Source organism: Carcharodon carcharias, chromosome 13 (genome assembly GCF_017639515.1).
Source record: "Carcharodon carcharias isolate sCarCar2 chromosome 13, sCarCar2.pri, whole genome shotgun sequence".
NCBI classification, from domain to species: Eukaryota; Metazoa; Chordata; class Chondrichthyes; order Lamniformes; family Lamnidae; genus Carcharodon; species Carcharodon carcharias.
In genome coordinates this window covers 30632358-30658544 of record NC_054479.1, presented here as the reverse complement: position 1 = coordinate 30658544, position 26187 = coordinate 30632358, and the positions used below count along the sequence as shown (strand labels likewise).

The following is a 26187-nucleotide window of genomic DNA, read 5'->3' as shown; positions in this document are numbered from 1 at the left end:
AGCTATTGAACGGTTCGTTGTTCCTCCAGTTCGGAGCAAAGAGCCTTATAACAGCGGCCCACGGGGAAGGGAACACTGGCTCCTACTGAAAATCCGAACATTCCGTGTGACTGTCCCCTCTCCTCAAGGCGTTGCTGGCACCGTGTGACGCCTCAACCCAAACAACTCCTGCTCCATGTTAACCATGCTGGACATTGCAGCCCAAACGCAGTCCTGTCCCCATTTTCCGTCATCCCCACACAACCCCTTCAAATCAAGGGATTAACGGATTCTCCTCCTCCTCCTCCTTTGGCAGCCCCTCGGGATTGAGGATGGGGGCTTGCTTCCATTCCAGTTGGGTGGGTTCTGAGATGGCTGATAAACCTGGTGCGTGACCTGCAGACCCTGCCAGGTGCGGGGCAGGTGGTGCCTGATGGGTTGAGGTGTTTGGAGGTTTGCGTGCTACCTCTGACGCCTCAGCTTCGCCTCTCGATGTGTACGGTGCCTTCCCGAATGAGCCTTCTCTGTTTTGGTCGATCACTAGCCAAGGTGTCCCATGAGTCGGCGAGTACATTTAACCTCCAGGGATGCTTTGAGGACTTCCCTGAAGCATTTCCGCTGTCCTGCTGAAAGTCTCCTGCTGCGATCAAGTTCCGAATAGAGCAATTGCTTTGGGACAAGCAGGAGCCTTGTCTAATTCCCTTCTTCATCCCTTCATCCTTCCTTCCTGCCCAATTGCTCCAGAAAAAAATGTAAAGAGGGAGCTTTTTAAGTACATGATACAAAAATGACCAAGCTACTTTTGTTTCTATATTTTGTTTTCAATGAAGGATGCAGACTTGTGTTTATCTTGTTACAACATTCTGTTGAAGAAATGATGGGAATTTCTGCATATAAAGCACGGTTTAAGTTATTTGCATATTCATGTACCATTAGTTTATTTAGTCATGTTTTGTCATCAAAACACGTATAGTAACTTTGTGCAATAATTTAAAAGTAACACGAAAATATCCGTAAAACAAAACCTGTGCACAATTTTTTTATTTATGAAATAGAAATATTAGTAATAGTGTGTACTGTGCAGATAGTTTTGTCATGCATAGTACTGGTGTGAAACATGAAAGTATTCACATTATCACTATGATTCACATACATTTCTGTAAAAACATTTGACAGCAATTGCCAAAACATTGAATATCGTAGTGCTATGTGTGTGAACTGATGCTTACACAGAATCTGTAGATTATTTTGTTCATTATGAAACATATTTTTAATCTGGTTGCAGAAATCTTATAATTGGAGGACAAAGTAAACAAAGTGCCATTTACATTAAATTAGGATTTAAAACTCCTTATTTATGAACTGTTGAAACAGCATCCTTAATCTAATTATTTTCTGTTTCTTACAGATTAATTGCAAATGTGGAGCTATTAAATTATTGTGGTGGCAGTTACTTTATGAAGAAATAGCAGTTTGAATTTATAACAAAAAGTTTGTAAGAAGATGTGTATAGTGCCTTGATTTCAGGACTTTCAAAATGACACTTCTTCTAGGAAATCAAAACTGTTTGGATTGTTTGCGCAAGGATATCACAGATGTACAAGGGATAATCATAGATGTGTTTTCACGAGTTGGTGCAGTTCGCTATCCATCATGGAAGTTTCCAGATAAAACATCATGTGATTTGGACCTTGTTACTTTGCTGAAACGTTTTGATTATGTAGAAGATGACCCAGAGTATACACAACATTCTCATATTGTGTTGTTTGAATTGGTGATTGACAGGTAAGATGCAAGTTGCTCTTTGGCTTTTCTCCAGGAAGCACTGACCATGCTTACTGGAACTCATGCTAGAAAGAACCGATTTACACTTTGTAATTCCTCATGGATATAGTGTCAGCAGATATTTACATCCTTCTAACAAGTTTAGCCCATTATTTTTGTGCCTTAGTTTTACATTAATAATGGTATTGTTGAAAAAAAAAGACACCTTTTCATCTTGCACTCATCAGGACAGAGGCAAGAATGTCAAATTTCAAAGGGAGCAACAATTTATATTGTATGAGAAAAGGGTGCTGATAGGTTGGCAAGTCGTCTTTGATTTCTCCATGACAATGATTCCACCATATACCAGGAAATGACCTCCTTTCATTTCTTAATTCTTACTTCTTACACTAACAACCAATTCAAGATTATCGGTCAGGCTCGCAATGTGGCTCACTTACACTTTCTGGAAGCTACATACATTCATACACAAGGACCTGTTCTCTGCAGGCAAAAGGAACATGTGCAGGTATTGCATCTGCTTTGAATTAAACAATGTACAGTCCTTCGCAGTACTATTTTGCTCAATTGACTTTGTTGATTTTTCTGCAGTGGTTACATACAGAAATCAGCACCTTTAAGAGTCTTCAAATCAAGCTACGGAATTGGTTTAGCCTTAGCTCAATAATAAGCTCTGTGTCTGATCTTAAGATGAAGCCTAACCCTTGAGATTTGAACATGTTGTCTAGGCTAACACTTCATTGCAATACTGAGTAAGTGCTGCACTATCAGAGATGCCATCTTTCAAATGCGATATTAAACTGAGGCCTCATTTAATTTCCAAGTGGACACAAAAAAAGCATGGCACCATTCGGCAATAAAGTACAGGGAGTTCTCTTGGCCAACAGTTGGCTTCAACCATCATCACTTAAAAAAAGATATTTTATCTCATTGCTGTTTGTTGGACTTTGTGCACAAATTGTTTCCCGCATCTCCTTACATCACAACAGTGAAACAGTACTTCATTGAATGTGAAAAGCTTTGGGATGTTGTGAATGATGCTATACAAATGTAAATTTTTTCCCTTTTTCTATTGCAAACTCTACACGTGTAGTAGAGTTGCTCTATTCCTGGCACAGAGTGCTCATTGTCTTCCCATGAGGACAGGTCCCACTTAACTAAGTGCAGAAAGCTATTATGAAGGCTGGCAGAGCGAAGCCTATAGACTCGCTATCTGCCTAGCAGTACTGCCAGAGTTTACTAAGCTTACCAGTACAGAAGGCCAGTGCTGTGTCATTTGAGTCTCAGCTACTGATTTTGAAGAGCAAAACTAAGAAAATACACAACTTTCTGAAAACACAACATAACAGGAGCTTGTGACCTTGAGAAGGCACAGGCCTGATAATCATAAAATGAGCCGTGACATAATTATGAATTAACCTAAGATAAAAGCAAAATACTGCAGATGCTGGAAATCTGAAACAAAAACAAAAATAGCTGGAAAAACTCAGCAGGTCTGACAGCATCTGCAGAGAGAAACACAGTTAACGTTTCGAGTCTGTATGACTCTTCATCAGAACTAAAGAAATATAGAAATGTGGTGAAATATAAACTGGGGGGAGGGGGGAACAGCTAAAGCTGGATAGAGGGCCAGTGACAGGTGGAGGCAAAGAAGGGATTGCCAAAGATGTCATTCACAAAAGGACAAAGGGGTGTTGACAGTGGTGGTTTATCAAAGAAATGTGCTAATGATGACATTAAGGGTAGAAAGCAGGACAAACAAGTGGCAGATGGCCCTAGTGGGGGTGGAGTCGGGGGAAGGGATCGAAATGGGCTAAAAGGTGGAGATAAAACGATAGATTTAAAAATAGGTGGGAAAAGAAAAGTATATTTAAAAAATATAAATTTTTGGAAAAAGGGGGATCGGAAAGGCGGTGGGGATGGAGGAGAGAGTTCATGATCTGAAGTTGTTGAACTCAATGTTAAGTCCGGAAGGCTGCAGAGTGCCTAGTCGAAAGATGAGGTGCTGTTCCTCCAGTTTGCGTTGAGCTTCACAGGCAGAAGGCCAAGGACAGACATGTGGGCTTGAGAGCAGGGTGGTGTGTTCAAATGGCAAGTAACAGGGAGGTCTGGGTCATGCTTGCAGACAGATGGAAGGTGTTCCGCAAAGCAGTCACCCTGTCTGCGTTTGGCCTCTCCGATGTAGAGGAGACGGCATTGGGAGCAGCGAATGCATTTGACTAAATTGAGGGAAGTGCAAGTGAAGTGCTGCTTCACTTGAAAGGAGTGTTTGGGCCCTTGGACGATGAGGAGTGGGGGGAAGTAAAGGGGCAGGTATAACACTTTCTGCTCGAACAATTCCCATCGACCACTACTCTCCTCCGTCTGTCTGAACTCGTTCTCTCACTGAACAATTTTTCCTTAAACTCGTCTCACTTCCTCCAAATAAAAGGTGTAGCTATGGGTACCCGTATGGGCCCCAGTTATGCCTGCCTCTTTATGGGGCACGTGGAACATTCCTTGTTCCAGTCCTACTCAGAACCCCCTCCCACAACTCTTTCCCCGGTACATTGATGACTGCTTCGGTGCCGCTTCATGCTCTCGTCTGGACCTGGATAAATTTATTAATTTTGCTTCCAATTTCAACCCCTCCATCATTTTCACGTGGTCCATCACTGGCACTTCCCTCCCCTTCCTTGACCTCTCTATCTCAATTTCTGATGATAGACTGTCCACCAATATTCATTCCAAGCCTACCGACTCCCGCAGATACCTCGACTACAACTCCTCACACCCCACTTCCTCTAAGGACTCCATCCCATTCTCTCAGTTCCGTCGCATCTGTTCTGAAAATGCCAGTTTCCAAAACAGTTCCTCTGACATGTCTTCCTTCTTCCTTAACCGAGGTTTTCCACCTATGGTAGTTGACAGGGCCCTTAACCGTGTCCGGCCCATCTCCTGCTCATTCGCCCCCACTCATTCCTCTCCCTCCCAGAATCATGATAGGGTCTCCCTTGTCCTCACTTATCACCCCACCAGCCTTCGCATTCAAAGGATCATCCTCCGCCATTTCCGCCAACTCCAGCATGATGCCACCACCAAACACATCTTTCCTTTACCCCCCTGGCGGCATTCCGCAGGGATTGTTCCCTCCTGGACACCCTGGTCCACTCCTCTATCAACCCCCACCCACGGCACCTGCCCATGCAACTGCCGAAGGTGTTACACCTGCCCCTTTACTTCCACCCTCCTCATCGTCCAAGGGCCCAAACACTCCTTTCAAGTGAAACAGCATTTCACGTGCACTTCCCTCAATTTAGTCTACGGTATTCGCTGCTCTCAGTGCTGTCTCTAAGTTGGAGAGACCAAACGCAGACTGGGTGACCGCTTTGCGGAACACCTTCGGGCTGTCCGCAACCATGACCCAAACCTCCCTGTCGCTTGCCATTTGACCGCACCACCCTGCTTTCGAGCCCACATGTCCGTCCTTGGCCTGCTGCAATGTTCCAGTGAAGCTCAACGCAAACTGAAGGAACAGCACCTCATCTTCCGACTAGGCACTCTACAGCCTTCCGGACTTAACATTGAGTTCAATAACTTCAGATCATGAACTCTATCCTCCATCCCCACCCCCTTTCCGATCCCCCTTTTTCCAATAATTTATATTTTTTAAATATATTTTTCTTTTCCCACCTATTTTTAAAACTATTGTTTTATCTCCACCTTTAGACCCATTTTGATCCCTTCCCCCCCCACTCCATGCCCACTAGGGCCATCTGCCACTTGTTTGTCCTGCTTTCTACCCTTAATGTCACCATTAGCACATTTCTTTGATAATACCACCACCGTCAACACCCCTTTGTCCTTTTGTGTATGACATCTTTGGCAATCTCTTCTTTGCCTCCACCTATCACTGGCCCTCTATCCAGCTTTACCTGTCTCCCCCCCCCCCCCCCCCCCCCCCCCCCCCCCCCGCAGATGCTGTCAGACCTGTTGAGTTTTTCCAGCTGTTTTTGTTTATGAATTAACTTAGTCAGGATCGTTAGTGGAATAAAATGACATCAAATTATAGATCACAAACATCATTGTATATATAATGTGGTCCTAAAACAAATTCAAAGTACTGATCCCATATAGCTATTCTCTTACATGACTTTCTCATTTGTTATTTTGATCAGAAAAATGTTATCTCTCTTTAAAAAAGGCTTTAATTTTTAAAATGCCATCAGTGGGCATTTTACTTTGGTGTTCATGGGTGATAAGAATTTTTGGTCAATGAAATAGCAATATAAAGAAAAGGTTTCTGATTTGATCACACAGATGCACTCACTCCAAATGTGTTTGCAGTTGTTTTTAACCTTGATTTGCAAAAGGTTTTGAATTTGTGTTGGGACCCATTACCTGGGTCTTGCTGAGCTTCATTCTTAAGACAATGGGTAGATTGCCTCTTGATTTCATGGAACAAGAACATGTGTGGTGCAGCTGTGACATTCTCAAACCTGTGTGAAATAAATTGTCACACTTGTGTTTGTTAACATTAGTGATTACCATAATTTCTGTTCACACATGGTTATTAGTAGAAGTTTTGTCAAGAGCTAGTATGGTTGGTGGTGACAAGAATTGCCTTTAAAAATGTGATTATGGTTTTTGACATTTGACTTGTATTATTTATCTCCACAATCCCAGAATACATATTCTGCAGTATAACTAATTTTAACCTTGCAGCTTGTTGGTAGAGATGAGTCTGTTTAAAAAAAAAGTATTCTGAGGAAGTCAAGAGTACACCTTTATCTTTTGATTAAGCAGATTTCCAATGGGAATTGTTCTAGACAGTGTAATTAGTTGTGTTTATAATAACTCTCCAAGCTGTAAATATTTATAAGGATGTGTACACGACAGTTGACTCCTGACACATTTGTTCAAAGATTATTTTAAAATGTTATTGAGCATATACTTAGTAGTGGGTCCCTCGATGGCTGAGCTGTTAAGGCAGATAGTAAATAGTAGATGAACCATGTGGACCAAGAAGATTCCAGTTTGATCCCTATTCTGTGCTGAATTAGCAGATATCAGCTGGGACAGTGGCAAGTGCAGCAGTTCTGGTATGGGAGTGGAGAACTGGCAAGAGTTGCTATTCATGTTTACTAATTAGCAATCCCTGCAGGAAGTGGGACAAAGAATTAGTTATTTCTTGGTTAATGTTTTCAAGCACATTAAGGAATCGATACTTAAAGATCTTGAGAAATGTTTTCACTGTTTAAAACACCTGTAACTACTTAAAACAATACCTTGAAGAAAAGTAGCTGGCTTTACTTATTAAATTGCAAAACAAAAACAGAATTACCTGGAAAAGCTCAGCAGGTCTGGCAGCATCGGCGGAGAAGAAAAGAGTTGACGTTTCGAGTCCTCATGACCCTTCAACATAACTGAGTGAATCTTAGGAAAGGGGTGAAATATAAGCTGGTTTAAGGTGGGGGTGGGTGTGTGTGTGTGTGTGTGGTTGTAGGGACAAGCAAGCAGTGATAGGAGCAGATAATCAAAAGATGTCACAGACAAAAGAACAAAAGAACACAGAGGCGTTGAAGATGGTGATGTTATCTAAACGAATGTGCTAATTAAGAATGGATGTAGGGCACTGTTGATAAAGTTCTAGTGGGGGTGGGGTGGAAAGGCTAGCAGGGCATAAAAGATTTAAAAATAATGGAAATAGGTGGGAAAAGAAAAATCTATATAAATGATTGGAAAAAACAAAAGGAAGGGGGAAGAAACAGAAAGGGGGTGGGGATGGAGGAGGGAGTTCAAGATCTAAAGTTGTTGAATTCAATATTCAGTCCGGAAGGCTGTAAAGTGCATGGTCCGAAGATGAGGTGCTGTTCCTCCAGTTTGCGTTGGGCTTCACTGGAACAATGCAGCAAGCCAAGAACAGACATGTGGGCAAGAGGGCAGGGTGGAGTGTTGAAATGGCAAGCGACAGGGAGGTTTGGGTCATTCTTGCGGACAGATCGCAGGTGTTCTGCAAAGCGGACCGCAGTTTTTTGCTTTTATCTTATTAAATTGCAACTTTTTGTGAAGCAACATCATTTTGCGAATTTATTACAAATTTTACCACCTATGGTACCACCCTTGTGTTCTCCTCTTGGCCCTTCCTCTAAGGTCCCCTTTATACTCTGCTTTTCCTCGTATACATGCCATCCCGAATGAATTAACTTTTGGCACATATATGTTGATGACACCCAGTTCGACTCCTTCATCACCATCCTTAACTCTAAAATCCCCTCAGCATTGCTTCTCTGACAATGAGTCAGTATTTCTTCCAGTTGACCATTAGGAAGACTGGAGCCATATTATTAAGTTGTTGCCAAAATTCATGTACCCTTACACCATCCCCATTCCTGGTTGCTTGTTTAGATTGAATCAAATAATTTACAATCTAAGTGTCCTATTCAGCTGCAAGCTGAGCTTCAAATCACATATCCATTACCAAGCATGCTTACTTCCATTTCTGAAGCAACACCCATCTCTGTGCAATCTTCATTCCAGCACTGTTTCTGCACTTCTGTTACTTCTGGAATCAATTTCTCCAATGCACTTGTTGGCATCTTCCCAAATTCCTTCCTAAACAAACTCATAACTCATTCAAAACTCCATTGCCTACATTCTTTCCCACATTGAAATGCAGCTCGTCTATTATGCATGCCCTTATCGGATTCATTTCCTCTCTATCCTACATTGTAATACATTCCTTATAGTCACCCTATCACTGCAACCTCTCCAGCCCTATATCCAAGCTTGTGCCCTTTGGCCCCTCAACTCAGTATCTGTGCAATTTTTCCTCCATCCTCTGCATTGTAGGTGGCCAAGATGACTTGTCCTTTCTCTCTTGGAATTCATTTCCTAAATCCCTCTGCATTGCCCTTTGCTGCCCACTGTGAAACCTATATTTTAAATCCCATTTTCGGTCTTCTCTCCTAACTCTTTTACTCGTGATTTCTGTATATTTCACCTCCGTGAAACACTTTGGGACATTTTCTGCATTTAAAATGCTATAGAAATACAAGTTATTTTTACTGTGTTCCTGATAGTATTACAGTAGAAATGTCTACCTTGACCACCAGATGGCACCACTGCATTTTGAAAGATTCCTTTTTTTTAGCTGAGTTGAGGTTGTCCAATGTCACAGGACAAACATCAGCACCAGATTAAATAAAGAAGAAACACAGCACTACTTGATGGGTTAACAATATCATGATTCTGAAAAATACTCAGCAACTCAGGCAACATCTGTGAAGAGAGAAACAGAGTTCATGTTTCAGGTCGATGACTGGGAAAAGGGACGGGCACCTTTTTAATACCGTCACTACTTCTGCCCTCACCCCTTTCCTCTCCCACCTAGCGAGAACCACAGTAGGGTTCCTCTTGTCCTCATCTTTCACCCCACCAGCCTCCACATTCAACGGATCATATTCCGTCATTTCCACCACCTCCAAAGCAATGCCACCGCCCAACACATCTTCCTTCCCCCTCCTCTGTCATCATTCGAAGGTGACATCCTGGTCCACTCTCCCGCCACTCCTAACAACCACTCCCTTTCCATGTAGGAGATATAACGCCTTTCACCTCCTCCCTTCCCATTGCCCAAGGCCCCCAAACACTCCTTCCAGATGAAACAGCAGTTTACCTCTACTTAGTTCAATTTAATGTACCGTATTCGCTGCTGCAAATGCAGTTTCCTCTACATTGGTAAAATCAAATGCAGATTGGGCGATTGCGTGCAATGATGACCCTTAGCTTCCAGTTATTTGCCAGTGTAATTCTGCATCCCACTCCCACTTTGACCTCTCTGTCCCCAGCCTGCTGCAGTGTCCCAGTGAAGCACAGTGGAAGTTTCAGTTAGACACTTTATAACCCACTGGTCTCAAAATTGAGTTCAACAATTTCAAGTCATAACTACTGCTCACATTTTTTTCCAGGCAGCAGATGCTGGTAATGATTCTATTATTGGCATTTACAGCTCCTATAAACACATCTTTTTATCCTTTACTTAACCAATTATCACCTCCTTTTGCCTTGCGCCATCATCCCTTTTGTCATTTAACCTCCCACCCTATCATGGACCTTCTCTTTTTTTCTTTCTTCCCCTCCCCTACTTCTCTGCCTGTGTGCCTGCTTAGGACATGTTACATCTGCTGCATCATCCAGTTCTGAGAACGTTTCAACCCAGTGTCCTTTTAAGTCTATTTCTCTCTGCACAGCGGCTGCCCAACCAGCCTGTATATATCTCAGATTTCCAGCATTCAGAGTGTTTTGCCTTTGCATGTGAAGAATGAATATTCAAAGCAAATGAGCTGCAAGAAAAATCCACAAAAGCAAAAAAATTCATAATGAAAATAATTTTTGAGCCTATATTCAAGAGTTTCTAAATCAAACTGCTAAGAAAGCAGCATAAGTAGTTTCTGCCCGATCAGGATTTCTCTTCCTTCCTATCTGCAGGGATGTAGCCCATTTACTAATTTCAGAAAACTTGGGCACAGCTTAACAAGCTTTGAGACTGAGGGATCATCAAGTTTACATAAAGGTAGCATTTAACCATCAAAAACTACTGCATTGCCTACTCAGTTACTTTGCTGATACCAGTTATGAACAGCATCTCCATGCTTTACAGAGCACCCCATTGAAACATTGGAGAATGTGACTTCAGACTTGAAGGTCACTCCGGAGGCATCCAAACCAATGAAAATCATGCTACAAGTTGGGATTGGAGACTTTCTGACTCATAGCATGGTTTCCTGGCAGTTGGTTAGCCAAAGCACTCTCAGGACATTTTGAACTCATGTCTCTTGCCTTATTTGCAATGAGGCAACACAAGGGATGATCTCTGCTTCTGACATCCCCAGAAAGGCATAACCAATCAATCTCTATTCCATGTCAGCAAGAAAATTGACTTTTAGAAAAAAAATTGACAACATTTAGGGTCCAATTTAACTCATTCAAAACCCATTCACTTAGTGTTGAAATCAGGCCCTTACAAATTAGTTCATTATTTTCTTCTATAAATAGACGGAGTTGGTTTATTTGTAATGAAAATATACCCCCTAGACTTGCCTCCCCTGTTGAGGTCTTTACATATAGCATTGTATGGACTAGATCAATGTGTACTAATTAGCTTTATTCGCATCCATCTGTGGGGAATGTAAATGCCATCTTGTATAAATCACGTTAAATGATTTTGAGACCTAAATTGCCTCCTGCAGTAGGAAGCTTTAAATACAGATAACAACCAACAAGTGAACCTTAGCAACTACAAGAAAAGCTGAAAACTGGCAAATCACAAAATGGGCATATGTAATTAGACATTAATTAGTTAACTAATTAATTAATAGGATAACAATGTGGCATCATCTTTGCCAAATCATCAATCATTATAAAACAATTCTGCAACAACCAGTTTTGCAAAGTGAACTGCTGTGTAATTTGTAATAAATTCTCTCATATATGCAAAATACTAGTTTTATAAAAGCTTTGAAACTTCAAATGTTAAAATGGAATTATACTGGAGTCGGCATAAAGAGTTAACAGTGATTACTATTCCATGTAAACCTTGTACTTCTTTCTGTCAGACTGGTGTTACTACTGCAGAGTTTCACACACTATGTTGACATTCTTACGAAGGAGCAGAGTATCCCTATTTCCAAGTCAGTAGGTCCATCCATGTCTGTTGGCCTGGTGGTGAAGAAATACTGGAACAGTTTGCTCAAACTTGGGACCCTCCACCAACAGGTAGGTACAGGGCTCACAATATTTAGAATTCATTTTCACTACATTTGTAAAACTGCTCTGCTTTTACTTCCTTGTTTGAAAGCATAATACTAAAATTAAACAGGCAGAGACAAAGAAATGCAATTTAAATGCTTTGTAATCTGAATTGTTTAAACTTTTTTAATATTTTACTCAGTTGACAATTAAAGACAGTCCTAGTCACTAAACAGACTGAAAAAGTACCAATCAACAGCAACCAAGGATTGTAAAACTATCCAATTAAATTAATCAATTTTTCAAAATTCAGCAAGTTGGAATCACAGAACAAACCAATCAGATCGTTCAGATAAATTCTTAATACTGTATGTAGCCACCATTTTTCATCTTTGTTTGGATTAGAGCATGTAACTAAAAACATTTACAACAAAAATATCTAAAAATAGGTATAATTCTGAAAAGAGGATGTTTAATGTTAGAAATGCCTGCAGGGAGATCTCCTCCCATACCTCTGAATAAGCCTGTCCAACAATCTGGGTGTAGAATTTTTCAGCTGTTGTTGACAAGTTGTGTGGGTAAAAGAACAAAGACTTGCATTTAGATAGCACCTCTCACAGCCTCAGGACATCCCAAAGTACAAATTAAGTTTTCGGAAGTGTAGTCACTGTTGTAATGCAGGGAAACGCAACAGCTGATTTGCTGTTTTAATGATGTTGGTTAAAGGATAAATATTGGCCAGGACACTAGGGAAAACTCTTCTTCAAAATAGTGCCATGGGATCATTTACACCTACCTGAGAGGACAGACAGGACCTCAGTTTAACATTTTAACTGAAAGATGACACATCCAACAATACAGACCTCCCTCAGTGTTGCACTGAAGTTTCAGCCTAAATAATGTGGTGAGGTCTCTGGAGTAAAATTGAATCCACAATATTCTGAAAAGCATCCTTGAAGTCTGTCCAGTAACTCCATCTGGACAACTCCTCTTTCATCAGAAATTTGTTCACCATTTCCAGTCAGGTTGACCAGCTCTGGCCAAGAAAATGTGGGAGACTGCCAGAGAAGTAGGAATGTAGGAGTAGGCTATTTGGCCCATCAAGCTTGCTGTGTTGTTCATTTAGACCATGGCTGATCATCTACCTCAATGCCTCTTTCCCACCCTATCCTCATATCTCTTCATGTTATTAGTATCAAATCTATTGATTTCTCTCTTGAGCATGCTCAATGATTGAGCTTCCACAGCCCCCTGGGGTAGAAAATTCTAAAGATTCACCACTCTCCGAGTGAGAAATTACTCCTCATCTCAGTCTTACATAGCCTGCCCCTTATTCTGAGACTGTGTTCCCTGGTTCTAGATTCACCAGCCAGGGGAAACATCCTATTCACATCTACCCTGTCACACCCTGTAAGAATTTTGTAAGTTTCAATAAGATCACCTCTCATTCTTTAAAACCCTAGAGAATACAGGCCCAGTTTCCTCAATCTCTCCTCATAAGACAATCCCACCTTCCCAGGGATTAGTCTGGTGAATCTATTGCACTCCCTCTATGACAAGTATATCCTTCCTTAGATAAGCAGACCAAAACTACACAACACTCCAGGTGTGGACTCACCAAGTCTCTATACAATTGCAGCAAGACACCTTCTGTACTCAAATCCCCTTGCGATGAAGGCCAACATACTATTTGTCTTCCTAAGTTGGGGGAGGGAGTTGCTGATGAGACCTGAGGGCTCGGGCGGGGGGCGGGGTGAACCACTATAATGCCCTGCTCAGACCCTCCGTCCTCCATTCAGGCCAGGACAAAACTGCCCCCCAGCAAGAATCCTCAACCACCCCTCAACAAGAATCCTCAACTACCCAGCTGCCGAGTCTGGACATCTCTCACAGGAGAGTGCTGGGCAGTGCTGCTGCTCCATCGTGGCTGAATGTCTGCACATTCACACTGTGCCGCCTCTGGACTGCACATGCACATCAAAATAGTGCGCATGCACAGACACATTGAACAGTTTCCTCACTCACTTCCAGGAGGAATCTGGGATGTGGCATCCCAGGAAGCCCAGGCCTGGAATGTGAAGCCAAATTCGGGACAATCCTGGATGGTTGGTCACCCATTCCCAGTGTCCACATTAAATTTCAGCAAGTTCCATTCTACCCAAGCTGCCATGGGAATTATAACAACAAGAACTCTTATTTATATATCACATTTAATGTAATAAAACATTCCAACATTCTTCACAGAGGCATTATAAAGCAAAATTTGACACCGCGCTACTTAAGAAAAGATTAGACAAATGCCCAAAAGCTTAGTCAAAAGATTAGTATTTCTTTAGGAGTGTCTTAAAGGAGGAAAGAGACGTGGAGAGGCAAAGACGTTTAGGGAGGGAGTTCCAGAGCTTAGGGCCTGGCCACCAATGGTGAAGCGATCAAAATCAAGAATGCTTAGCAGGTCAGAATTCAAGGAACATAGATATCTCTGAGAGGTGTGGGGCTGAAGGCGATTACATCAGTAGGGTAAGGAAAGGCCCTAGAGGATCTTAAAACAAGGGTGAGAATCTTAAAATTGATGAGTTGCTTGATGGAAAATCAATATAGGCCATCAAGGACAGGAATGATGGATGAATGGGCCTTGATGCAAGTAAGAGCACAAGCAGCAAAGTTTTGGATGACTTCAAATTTACAGTGGGAGGTCAGCCAGAAGTGCATTAGAATAATCAAGTCCAGAGGTAGTAAAGGCATGACTGAGGGTTTCGACAGCAGATGAGTCGATGCAGGGGCGGAGTTGGACGATGGCAAAGAGGTCCAAATAGGCTTGTGTTAGTGATTACATGGTTATGAGGTCGGAAGATCATCTTGGAATCAACCCCAATTCAATGAATCTACTGTGTGTCCTATGACAGCACCTATCTAATGGCAACCTGACAACTTGGGAAGAGTTGCAGTTGTTTGAATTTGATCTGGACGCTGGAAATAGTAAACAAGCTCCAGCCAACACTTCTTGGTGGAAGAGGAGTTCCCAAGGTAGGGTTACTTAGCAAACTTCAAGGATGTCTTTTCAGGAAGGTTTTGTTAGGTTTATTACACTGGTAGGTTTAAAAACTCTACTTTGAAATTTAAAAACAATCTTGCTTTGCTATTTTACAGAAATTTTGCCACAAATAATGATACATTAGCACCTGCCCTATATCAAAATCCTGTTTTATGCACTTGTTACAGTTTACTTGTTACATTTGAACAGCACATATTGCACCCAACAAAGCAGATTATTTAATCTGTTGAATTGTATTCTTATTTTAATAGAAAAAGTTGATGGCAGCAGATCTTTCTAAACTGCAAAGTGACCTGATTAATTCCAAGGTAGAGATTGAGAGGTTGAAGAATTGTTCATCCGTACCTTGTAACTCATCGTCACTCCCCAGTAGCATCAAACCTACAGGAATGACTCGGTCACAAGTCTCTGCTACACCCGCACACATTGGATTAGGTGAAGCACTAAGAAACTCTCCTAGTATAGCCATGGATACTCGGAACATTGGTTCACAGACAGTGGAATCAGCTCTTGTACCTTGTGATGCCTGTGCTTGCACACAAGCGACCCTTAAAAAGGTCAGCAATTTCATTATCAGCATTTGCCAAAACCAGAATATCCCATCGGCTCTGAGCAGGTTTCAGGAAGTGGTGAAAGAAACCCTGGGCAATGGAATGATGACAGCAACTGATGTGGCCTATTGGGCCTCTGAACAGAGCAAAGACCTGGCACGAATAAATAAACATCTCACTGAGCTCATGAGCAGCATTAGTCCACTAAAAGCTGAGCTACAGGCCACAACAGAGCAGCAAAGTCAAATGCAAAACAAAATAGATAATTTTAATAAAGAACTTGAAAAGAAAAAAGAACAGCAAAACTTGAAGATAAAAGAGTTTGACAAACAAATGGAGGAGATTAACAGAAATAATTCTGAGACAGTAACAAAACTTGAGCGTGATAAAGAGATGCTCAGGAAAGGTAATCTGAATTTCACATGGCACACTTACTAGGAAACAAAATATATTTTTCAATGATGTAGGCATCATTTGGCATTCATGCTAAGGATATACATTCATTCATTATTGAACTGCACAGGGCAAGTCTCCATGACTTAAAGCGTATTATATTTTTATTTAATCAGTCATCCCTTTCACCCTATTATGGATCTTCCCTTTTGTTCTTTGCTCCCTTCCTGTTTTCTCTGTCTGCTGTACTTGCTGAAAACCTATTACATCTCTAACTTTTTCCAATTCTGATGAAGGATCATTGACCTGAAAAGTTAATTCTGTTTTCTTTCCACAGATGATGCCTGACCTGCTGAGTATTTCCAGCAGTTTCTGTTTTTATTTCAGGTTTTCGATAGGTGCAGTATTTTGCTTTCCTATCTTATTTTTAAAACCATTTTCAGCTATCTTTGAACTTATTTAAAAATTTGATCACCAAAATCCTCCACTCATGAAATAAGAGTACTTCCCCTTTCAGTCATTGTGTTCAATGGGGCAGAGCTGGGGTGTGAAAAGCTGAGAGCTATTTTCCTTGGCTTTTTGTTGTTAATTCTGTAACTCTGTTTTAGGAAGTGCTACATTAGAAGAGAAACTATCAATCCTGAAGGAGGAAGTCAAAGGGCAGCATGTACTCATAAGAGACCTTGGTAAGCCTGGAATACACTCTTTCTGGCACTTCATTCATCTTTTGGGGATTGAGTTCTGGTTTAGTTGTGGTTGGTTAGGCAGGTTGTGAGGGAGCAGAGGAAAATGGAACTTAAGAAATATTCAGTTTTTAAAATCTATTCTTTCATGGTGTGTTAAGCGTCGCTGGCTAGGCGAGCAATTATTGCCCATTCCTAATTGCCCCTGAGAAGATGGTGGTGAGCTGCTGCCTTGAACAGCTTCAGTCCACATGGTGTAGGTACACCCACAATGTTGTTCAGAAGGAAGTTTCAGGATTTTGATCCAGGGACATAGAAAGAATCACAATATAGCTTCAAGTTAGGGTGGTGTGTGGCTTGGGGGGAACTTGCAGGTGCTGATCCAATGCATCTGCTGTCCTTGTCCTTTTACGTGGTAGAGGTTGTGGGTTTGGGAGGTGCTGTCAAAGGAACCTTGGTGAGTTGCTTACAGTTTTTACATTTTAAACTGAGGGTCCAAGTCAGATTTGAGGAATTTTCATCTTGTACTTGGATTTTATAGAGTCTCTGTGGGTGCCAGGATTGTGTTTGCTCCTTAATTCTCTCAGCACTACTTTGATCACAGCCCAGTTTTCCCCATTAACTTTCATCTTGTTGGCAGTCCCTCAGGCACTTCCCAATTGTTTTCTATTCATCTGGTCACTAGCTTTCATCCTGCACAGCACTTTTTTTATATGAAGCAGCTGGCAACATATCTGCTGAAATGCCAATAGGAGCCTTTATGTCTGGCAACTGCAGAACACTACCACTTTCAATTTGTCTCACTACTCCCCCACATAAAATGTTTAACAACTATAACATTATGGAGCATGTTCCAGGAGAAGTCCTGGTTTTACTGCAGAGTGAGTGGAAAGAAACCTGATATTTATAAACTCCATTAAACACTGGTTGTGGGTTATGTGTAGCCTGAATAAATGGAAGGTTTTACATTATAACTTTTTATAAATAAATACTGTACACTGCAGCCTTAAAGATAACAAATAGCAAAAGGTGAAAAGGCAATCAAAAGAAAATCAATTATACCAAATAATCCAAGGAATGCAGTAATCCAGAATTGGTGTGGGACACAAACTCCTAAAAAAACACTTTGGGATACTTAAAAAACTGGGGCATTACCAAGTTTAAGTACTTCCAAGAGCATGCTTGTTTGACCATCATTAGTAGAACCATCTGTGTAGTTGAGGCAGAATGAAGAAATTTGATGCCATGATGATCAAAATCTTCAAGAAAAGTTGAATTGTAGCAACTACAGGGACACTACATTGTTCCCAACTGTTGCCAAAGTACAGTCTCTCGTCAATTGCAGAAGAGGTCCTTCCAGAGTCCCAGTGTTATTTCCGACCCGCCAGAGGAACAACTGACATGATCTTCACAGCACATCAACTTCAGGAAAAGTGCAGAGCAGAACATCCCTTTATACATGGCTTTCTTGGATCTCACAAAAGCCTCTGACTTGATAAATTGAACTGTCATTTGGAAGGTGCTGCAGCGGTAGGGATGCCCAGCTAAGTTCCTAAACATTATCTGTCTCCTATATAACAATATGCAAATCACAGTACTATGCAATGGATCTACCACAAACCCCTTCCCTGTCAAACTTGGCATTAAACAAGGCGTGTGTCATTGCACCAATGCTATTCTCAATTTTTCTTCAGCAATGTTGCAACTTACTACTGGCAAGCTCACCCCAGCTGTGATAACCTGTCACACTGATGGTAAATTCTTTGACTTCAGCCAGCTGAAGGCCAAAACCAAGACAACAACCACTTCTGTAATAGAACTACAGCATGCTGATGACTTACAAGCCAGTGCTCACTCTGAAGAAGAACTACAATAGATAGTTGACGCATTCACCAAAGCCTACAAGAGCAATGTTCTTGCCTTGGATACCAGGAAAGTCCTCTACCAATCAGCCTTAAAAGTATCGAATCCAATGCTCTCAATTGAGATTCATAGTGAAGTGTTGGAAAATTCCCATATCTTCCTCTATCTTGGAAGCTATCTATCCCAAAAAGCCAACATCGATGAAGACGGACACACTGAATCCAATGTGTTTGCTCAGCCTATGGTAAATTACGTATTTGAGTCATACTTGCATACAAACATACATATGAACATATATGAACATTTTTAAGGCAGCGGTAGGTAGATAGATTCTATCTATCTAGATAGATAGATTCTTGATAAGCAAGGGGGTGAAATGTGGTAGGTGGGAATGTGGATTTGAGGTTAGAATTAGATTAGCCATGATCTTATTGAATGGCAGAACAGGGTCGAGGGGCTGAGTGGCCCACTCCTCTTAATTCATGTGTTTGAGTCTTTGAGAATTGAGATATCAGACCCGACACTAAATTCAAAGTATGTCGAGCAGTGGTTCTCCCCATGCTTCTCTATGGTACTGAAACCTGGACAGCTTTTACAGATGCCATATCAAAGCCCTAGATTCCTAGAATGTCATCAATGTTGTCTTGGCAGAATCTTGTGAAACAAATGGCGGGACAAAGGAACAAACATGACCATCCTTTAAGATGTAAACATGCCAAGTATAGAAGCCGTGATAATCACATTGAATGAGATAGACTGGACATGTCGTCAGAATGTCCGATTCAAGACAGCCCAAACAGTTGCTCTACTCAGAACGAGGCCAGGGACCCCGCCCATATGAGGGCCCAAAAAAATGTTTCAAAGACGATCTCAAAACCTCCATGAAGGCCAGCTCAATTAACATCAGCACATGGGAAACAGGCCCAATCACAACCAAAATGGTGATCCATCATCAAAAATGGTGTGACCTTCCAATCAACAACAGCAGCCACTGAGAGAGAATGGTAAGAGAGATGGAAAGAGAGCAGTTGCTTGAGTCAACAATCCGCTAACAATTCTACTTCTACCAGCCAAAAACTGATGTCCCCATTGTGGGAGAGCATTTAGGGCTAAAGTAGGACTCCTAAGCCCAAATCCACAGCCATCCATTAGGAAGAATCATCCCCGACTTGAGGGATTGTTGATGAGAATGTGAACCATCTACACGTTCCTGATCTCATTCACATGAATGGATACAGTAGGAAAGTGATTATATTACTGGATGAATGATTCAGAGATATAAGTTCAAATCCTACCATAACAACCTGAGAAATTCAGTTAATAAAAAACTAGTATTGGGAATGGTAACCTTGAAACCAAAGGATTTTTGTAAAACCCAACTAGTTCGCTAATGCCATTTAGGAAAAGAAATCTACTGTCCTTACCCTGCCTGGCGTATATGTGACTCCAGAGCCACAATGGTGTGGTTTAGCTTCCCACTGAAATGGCCTAGCAAACTATTTAGTAGTATAGGGTGAGCAGTAAATGCTGGCGTTGCCCACATCCCATGAAAAAACTTTAAAAAACACAAATCCATGCTTCAAAAATGGCTGGCAGGTTATTGCAGTGCCTTTAATGCACACTAGCACACCTCTTCAGGGGTGATTTCATTAATACTGAAAGTTGAATCTAATGTTATTTTAGTTTGGATTCTAGGAGACTGGTGTCTGTGAGCCAGCTCCTGGCATGTGCACTGCAAAATCTGGCAAACTCTTAGATCTAGTTATCACATCCATTATTCTGCCCTAGATTCAGAAGCCAGATTTAGTAATGTACATGTCACAAACTTGCTCACGGACACTAATCTAGAGTTCAAAAAAACACTAGTATAAAAGTGGCAAGATTATAGGAATGTGGTTTGAATTGTAATTCTGTTGCTATCTCTGGGTAGAGCTCTCTAAACAGATGCTGCTGGAAGAAATGAGAACCAAGATGGCAGACAAACGTGTGGTGCTGACTCTTGAAGAACAAGTTAAACTACTAACTAGTCAACTAGAGAGCACAACACAACAGCTCAAAATGATTAGCAGTGAACTGGACAAAGAAAAAGTGAAAATCAACAGCATGTTGAGACATGAAGAGGTAATGAACCTGGCAAATTGCAATGTAAAAAGCACACCAACCTTTAAGAACATGTACACATTTAGTCCATATTTGATCCTACATTAAGTACATGGTCCAGCTCCATTTCCTTATATCAGTAATACTGCATCAAATACTGGTTTGCATCAGTCAACAGTGAGGAAACGGAGAGTGAACAGGAATAGGAAGGCATAGAAAGGAATATATATTGTGCATCATAGCTGCAGTCCTTGTAAAGAGTGTGGATATGTTGTTTAAATGAAGAACATTTGTTATGTCTACAAGTTTCACCTATCCATTTTCTTCACCTGGTCCATTTTTGACTTCTCTTTCTCCAGCTCTGGTAATTGGCTTTCTACAGATATCTACTGCAAGCCCATTGACTCCCACAACCAACTGGATTACGCTTCTTTCCACTCCATTTCCTGTAAAAACTTCATCCCCTTCTCCCAGTCTCTTGCTATATCTGTTCTGATAACCTTGCTTTCCCACCAGAGTTTCTAAAACATCCTCCCTTTTCCCTCATCCAAGGCTTCCACTCTACAGTGAGACCCATGACTCTGCCACCTCATTTCACAAGTCCCAGCTTTTACCCCCTCCACTCCCATCTCTGGCTTTATCTTCAGTCTTACCATCAATCATTTCTATTAGCTCAAACATGATCTTGCCACCAAACACATTTTCCTCAACCTTCCCTGTTTTGCAAAGGGCTGGTCACTCTGTAATCCCCTTGTTCACTCTTGCATCACTCCTATTTCACCTGGAACCCTCCCATTCAAGCCAAGAAGATGCAAACTTGTCCTTCTACATTGCTGTCCAGAGCCTAAAATACTGCTTTAATTGGTGACAGCAATTCACGTGTGCTTCCTCTAACCTAGTGTACTGCACCTATTGCTCACTGTTTTATCTGGACAAGTATGATTTTGCAGTGCAAGTGAATTTAATAAGGAAAATGTACCAAGGTGCTTATCAGGCAAATTAATAAAAGAAACTTTCCTCTACACTGGGGAGACAAAATGCAGATTAGGTGACTGCTTTACTGAACATCCTTATTCTGGCTGCACGTGACCTTGATCTCTCTGTGAACTACCTTTTAACTTGTATTTGCTTTCCCACTCTGACATGCCTTTATTGTCCTAGACTTAAATGAAACTTAATGCAAGCTTCAACAACAGCATCTTAGTTTTCTATTGGGTACTCTGCAGTCATCTGCTCTAAACAACATCTTTAGTAATTTCACCTAGTTAAGAATATCAAAACAGGAATAGGCCATTTAACCCATTGAACCCATTCTGCCATTCAGTGAGATTTTGGCTGATCTACGATCTAACTTCATAGATCTGTCTTTTCCCCTTAGTATCTCAGTTTAACAAAAATCTATCAATCTCTAATGTAAAATCAACATTCGATCTAGGATAAATTGCTGTTTGCTGAAAAGAGTTCCAAAATTCTACCACCCTTTATGTGCAGAAGTATTTCATAGTCTCACTCCTGAAAGGTCTGGCTGTAATTTTTAAACCATGCTGCCTAGTCCTAGACTTCCCAACCAGCATAAATCACTTCTCCCTATCTACCGTATCTGTTCTCCTTAATATCTTGAAAACTTCAAACAAATCAACCCTTAACCCTATAAATTCCAGGGAATACAACTGACTTTTGTGTAATCTCTCCTCATAGTTTAATTCTTAGAGTCCAGGTGTCATTCTGCTAAATCCATAGAAACAACATCCATTCTAACAGGAAATTGCTGAAGAGATGGGTATGTATCCAGTAAGCAACAGCACACCTAAGGAGCTTGGAAAAGAAAGGGAGGTTGGGAATGGTGTAGTAGTTTGTGATTATTAATGTTTGAAGATAGATTTTTTGAGGAGCAGGTAATGATAGCAGTTTTTAAAGGGAGAGGAAAAGTTTCTGTGAATAGATTCAAGAAAAGTGGCAGAAGCTGTAGGGGGACATAAGGAAGAACTTTTTTATGCAGAAGGTAGTGGGTGTCTGGAATTTGCTGCCCAAGTTGGTAGTAGAGGCAGAAACTTTAAACTCTTTTAAAAAGTACCTGGATCTGCACCTAAAGTGCTGTAAGCTGCAGGGTTAAGGGCCGGGTGCAGGAAGATGGGATTAGAAAGGGCACCTGGGTGTCCTTGGGCTGGCATGGACAAGATGGGCTGAATGGCCTCCTTCTGTGCAGTAACTTTTCTATTGTTCTATGGAACCAGTTACCATGTCAATTAGCATGGCGTGAGGGAGGGAAGTTGTTTGGTAAATCTCATGACTGAAATGAGCTTGGAGAAGACAGGGAAAAAGAGATGGAAAATTAACTAGAGAGAGATAGTAATTAGGGATAGAAGCAGAATTGGCTTGTTGGGAAAAGGAAGGAGTTGAAACAGCAGAACGTATTAACTTTATCTTGGAAGGGGGGCATGTAGAGGCCTGAGGGGGGATAAAAGAGACTTGTATTTATACAGCACTTCTCATGACTACTGAACATCCCAAAGCACTTTGCAGTCAGTTAAGAATTTTTGAAGTGTAGCCACTGCTGTAGTGTAGGAATATAGATTCCTTTTGAAAGCAGGAAATTATAATACATTTTGTAATACCCTTCTTACAACAACAATGGCATAGCCTGAACATATTCACAAGGTAACCATTATAATGTATTGCTAACCAGAAAGAATCTAAGCTTCAGATTTTATTAAAGGGCAGTTTTAAGAAAAAAAACGGTTGATATTAATTGTGTTTTTCATTAATTAATCAAGTCTCTGAAAGCTAAGATTAAAGCTCTGCTACAACGAGTTAATGATTTGGATGAAGAATGTGAAGAGCTGAACACTAGGTTAGCTGAGTCCGAGGCTGGGACAGATAGGCTGGAAGAACAACTGAAGACAGTCAACATAGAGAAAAGTAACCTACAGGAGCAACTCCAAGAACAACTGGTGGGTCCTCAGAGCATGAGGAAATCTTTAACAATGTTGAAAGTCCTTCAGGTAGCAAATTACGAATACTGACTTCTTAACATGAACTGCTATTTCTGTCATTTTCTCAATTATTTTCCACTTAAGTCTTCAAAAACATATTCTGAATGAGCAGTTGGGTTTGAGTCTGTTCATCCTCTGCAATGCTGTTGTATTCCACTTCAGGAGCTTTGCAGTTATGGATGGGGTAGGTAACATTTTCATATGTTCCTTCTTTCTAATGTGGAAGCATTTGGATTTTACTTGATTACTCCTTACAGTGGAATGGCTTGGGAATTATGAAGATGGTTCCCCATGTTTATATGTGATATTGTGACCTGCAGCTCATTGTGTTGTGCCACCATGACAACTCTATAGGCATATTAAATGAAATCTTAGAAAATTAACCAGGAGTAAAACTACTTTAGTAAAGACAAATGTCCATTACAGGCAGAGAGAGGAGAATTTATAATGGGGAAATACGGAAATGGTAAAGAAGTTAAATAATTATTTTGTGTCTGTCTTCATGAAGGAAGATGCAAAAACCTCCAAGAAATAATAGAGAATCAAGGGATCAGCGGGAATGAGGACTGAAAGAAAGTAGTATTAGTTGAAAAGTAGTACTGGAAAAATTAATGTCACTGATAGTTGATAAATATCTGGGACCTGGTGATCATCCCAGAGTGTTGAAAGGGATGGCTAAAGAGATAGTTGATACACCGATGGCCTTCTTTCAAAACTCTATAGATTCTGGAACAGTGCCTGCAGATTGGAAGGTTGCAAATGAAATTCCACTATTTAAGAAAAAAGAGAGAGAGAAAATGGGGAACTATGGACCTGTAGCCTGACATCAGTAGTAGGAAAAATGCTAGAGTTTATTATAAAGGATGTGATAACAGGACATTAGAAAATATCAATGGGATTAGACAAAATCAATATGGATTTGTGAATGGGAAATCATGTTTGACAAACCTGTTGGGGTTTTTTGAGGATGTTACTACCAGAATAAATAAGGGGGAACCAGAGGATGTGGTGCATTTAGATTTTCAGAAGGCTTTCGATAATGTCCCACATTGGAGGTTAGTAAACAAAATTAGATCAAATAGGATAGGGGTTAATATACCGGCATGGATTGAGGATTGGTTAATGGACAGAAAATAGTAGGAATAAACAGGCCATTTTCAGGTTGGCAGGTTGTGACACAAGGATCAGTACGTGGACCCCAGCTGTTCACAATCTCTATCTCTATCAATGATTTGGATGTGAGGACCTAATGTAATATTTCCAAGTTTTTCAGAAGACACAAAGCTAGGTAGGTGTTGTGAGGATGATGCAAAAAGGCTTCAAGGGGGATTGAACAGGCTTAGTGAGTGTGCAAGAACATGGCAGATGGAATATAATGTAGATAAGAGAAGTTATTCAATTTGGTAGGAGGGAGGTGCAGATTATTTCTTAAATGGGTGTGTTGATGTCCAAAGCGACCTAGGTATCCTTGTTCATAAGTCATTGAAAGTTAACATGCAGGTGCAGCACGCAAAAGCAATTTGCTTTTATTGCAAGAGGATTTGAATATAGGAGTAAAGATGTCTTGCTTTGATTGTATAGAATCTTGGTTAGACTGCACTTGGATTATTGTGTACAGATTTGGTCCCCTTACCTAAGGAAGGATATTCTTGCCATAGAGGGAGTGCAGCAGAGGTTCACCATATTAAATCTTGGGATGATGGGACTGTCCTAAGAGGAGAGATTGAGGAGGTTGGGCCTGTGTTCTCTAGAGTTTAGAAGAATGGGAAACTTACAAAATTCTTAAGGGGCTAGACAGGATAGATGCAGAAAGGATCATTCCCCTAGCAGTGGGGTCTAGAACCAGGGGGCACAGTCTCAGAATAAAGGATAAGGCATTTAGAACTGAGATGAGGAGGAATTTCTTCACAGTGGTAAATCTTTTGAAATCTCTACCCTAGAGGGCTGTGGAAGCTCAGTCATTAAGTATGTTCAAGACATAAATGGATAGATTTCTGGATACTAATTACTTCAAGGGATATGAGGAAAGCATGGGAAAATAGTGTTGAGGTAAATGATCAGTCATGATCTAGTTGAATGGCAGGGCAGGCTTGAGGGGCCGAATGGCCTCCCCCTGCTCTTATATTCCTATGCTATTCTACCTGTGTCAGCTACAATAGCAACAATAATTACACCTCTAATGTAGAAAAATGTCCAAATACACTTCACTGAAGCTTGGTTAAAGTGATGAGTTTAAAACAGGATCTTAAAGGATTTGATACGGTTCTGCATCAGACATTATTAACAAAAATGAAAGTGCATATAATTGCAGATAGCCCATGGATATGGATTGGTAATTGGTTGGGAGGTAGGAGACAGAGAGAGGAGGCATAAAGGGATTAATCTGGCTGGTACATTGTAAAGAAGCGATTTGCCTAAGGATCTTTACTGGGGTCTCAGCTTTTCACTATATCAATAGTTTGGATGAAGGAATAACATATTGCATATCCAAGTCTGCAGATGACACTAAGCTAGAAGACACAGCCAAGTTGTGTAAATCAAATATGGATGTGAGGGAGTAGTTAAGTAAATTGGCAGCTGCAGAAACGTTGTGGTGAATGATATGCTAAGTAACTGGGTGTTTGAAAGTGCAGTTGTAAAAGACATGAGTGAGAGTTGTTTTTCCAAGGATAGACATAAAGGAAGTCAGATGGGGAGGGCATAGGGGGAGGTGGGTGGATAGATATAATGAAGTGTTCGAAGATGGCTCTGTCAGTAACCATGGGAGTAGACAGACTGCAGGAGAAGATAAGATCAAAGGGTGAATTATGGGTCATGGAGTTTAAATGGAGAGAGACATTTAGGGAAGGTAGGAGAACAGTAAATTCAGGGATAAGTGGGCAATGGGAGCCAAGGTGGATGAAATTTGCCCACAGACCAAGGGAGGAAAGAAAGATATCTCGGTGAGACTAGGGGAGTGGTAGATAATGATTTTAAATGAGGGTTGAAATGGACGGTACCAGATGATGTGCTTAAAGAAGAGAAGGTACCAGGGGAGTAGGGCAAGATACAAAGATATG

General features: G+C 41.0%; 2 protein-coding genes across 3 annotated transcripts in view; both read left to right on the top strand.

Annotated features, from left to right (window-relative positions):
- Window positions 1-1387: 1387 nt before the first annotated feature.
- LOC121285915 (coiled-coil domain-containing protein 157-like) overlaps window positions 1388-26187 on the top strand; it is a 49602-nt gene continuing 24802 nt past the window's right edge. The window contains exons 1-4 of one of the 2 annotated variants that reach the window (XM_041202857.1): window positions 1388-1764; window positions 16098-16175; window positions 19966-20156; window positions 22910-23086. In XM_041202857.1, the coding sequence (XP_041058791.1) occupies window positions 19980-20156; window positions 22910-23086 (354 nt within the window). In that variant the 5' untranslated portion in view covers window positions 1388-1764; window positions 16098-16175; window positions 19966-19979. Of the gene's footprint in view, window positions 1765-16097; window positions 16176-18184; window positions 18280-19965; window positions 20157-22909; window positions 23087-26187 lie in introns of those variants that run through there. The other variant, XM_041202858.1, reaches the window with a different exon arrangement.
- On the top strand, window positions 1517-1768 carry LOC121285916 (coiled-coil domain-containing protein 157-like). Its single transcript, XM_041202859.1, has one exon. It carries the CDS (start codon window positions 1517-1519, stop codon window positions 1766-1768), a length of 252 nt encoding a protein of 83 aa, XP_041058793.1.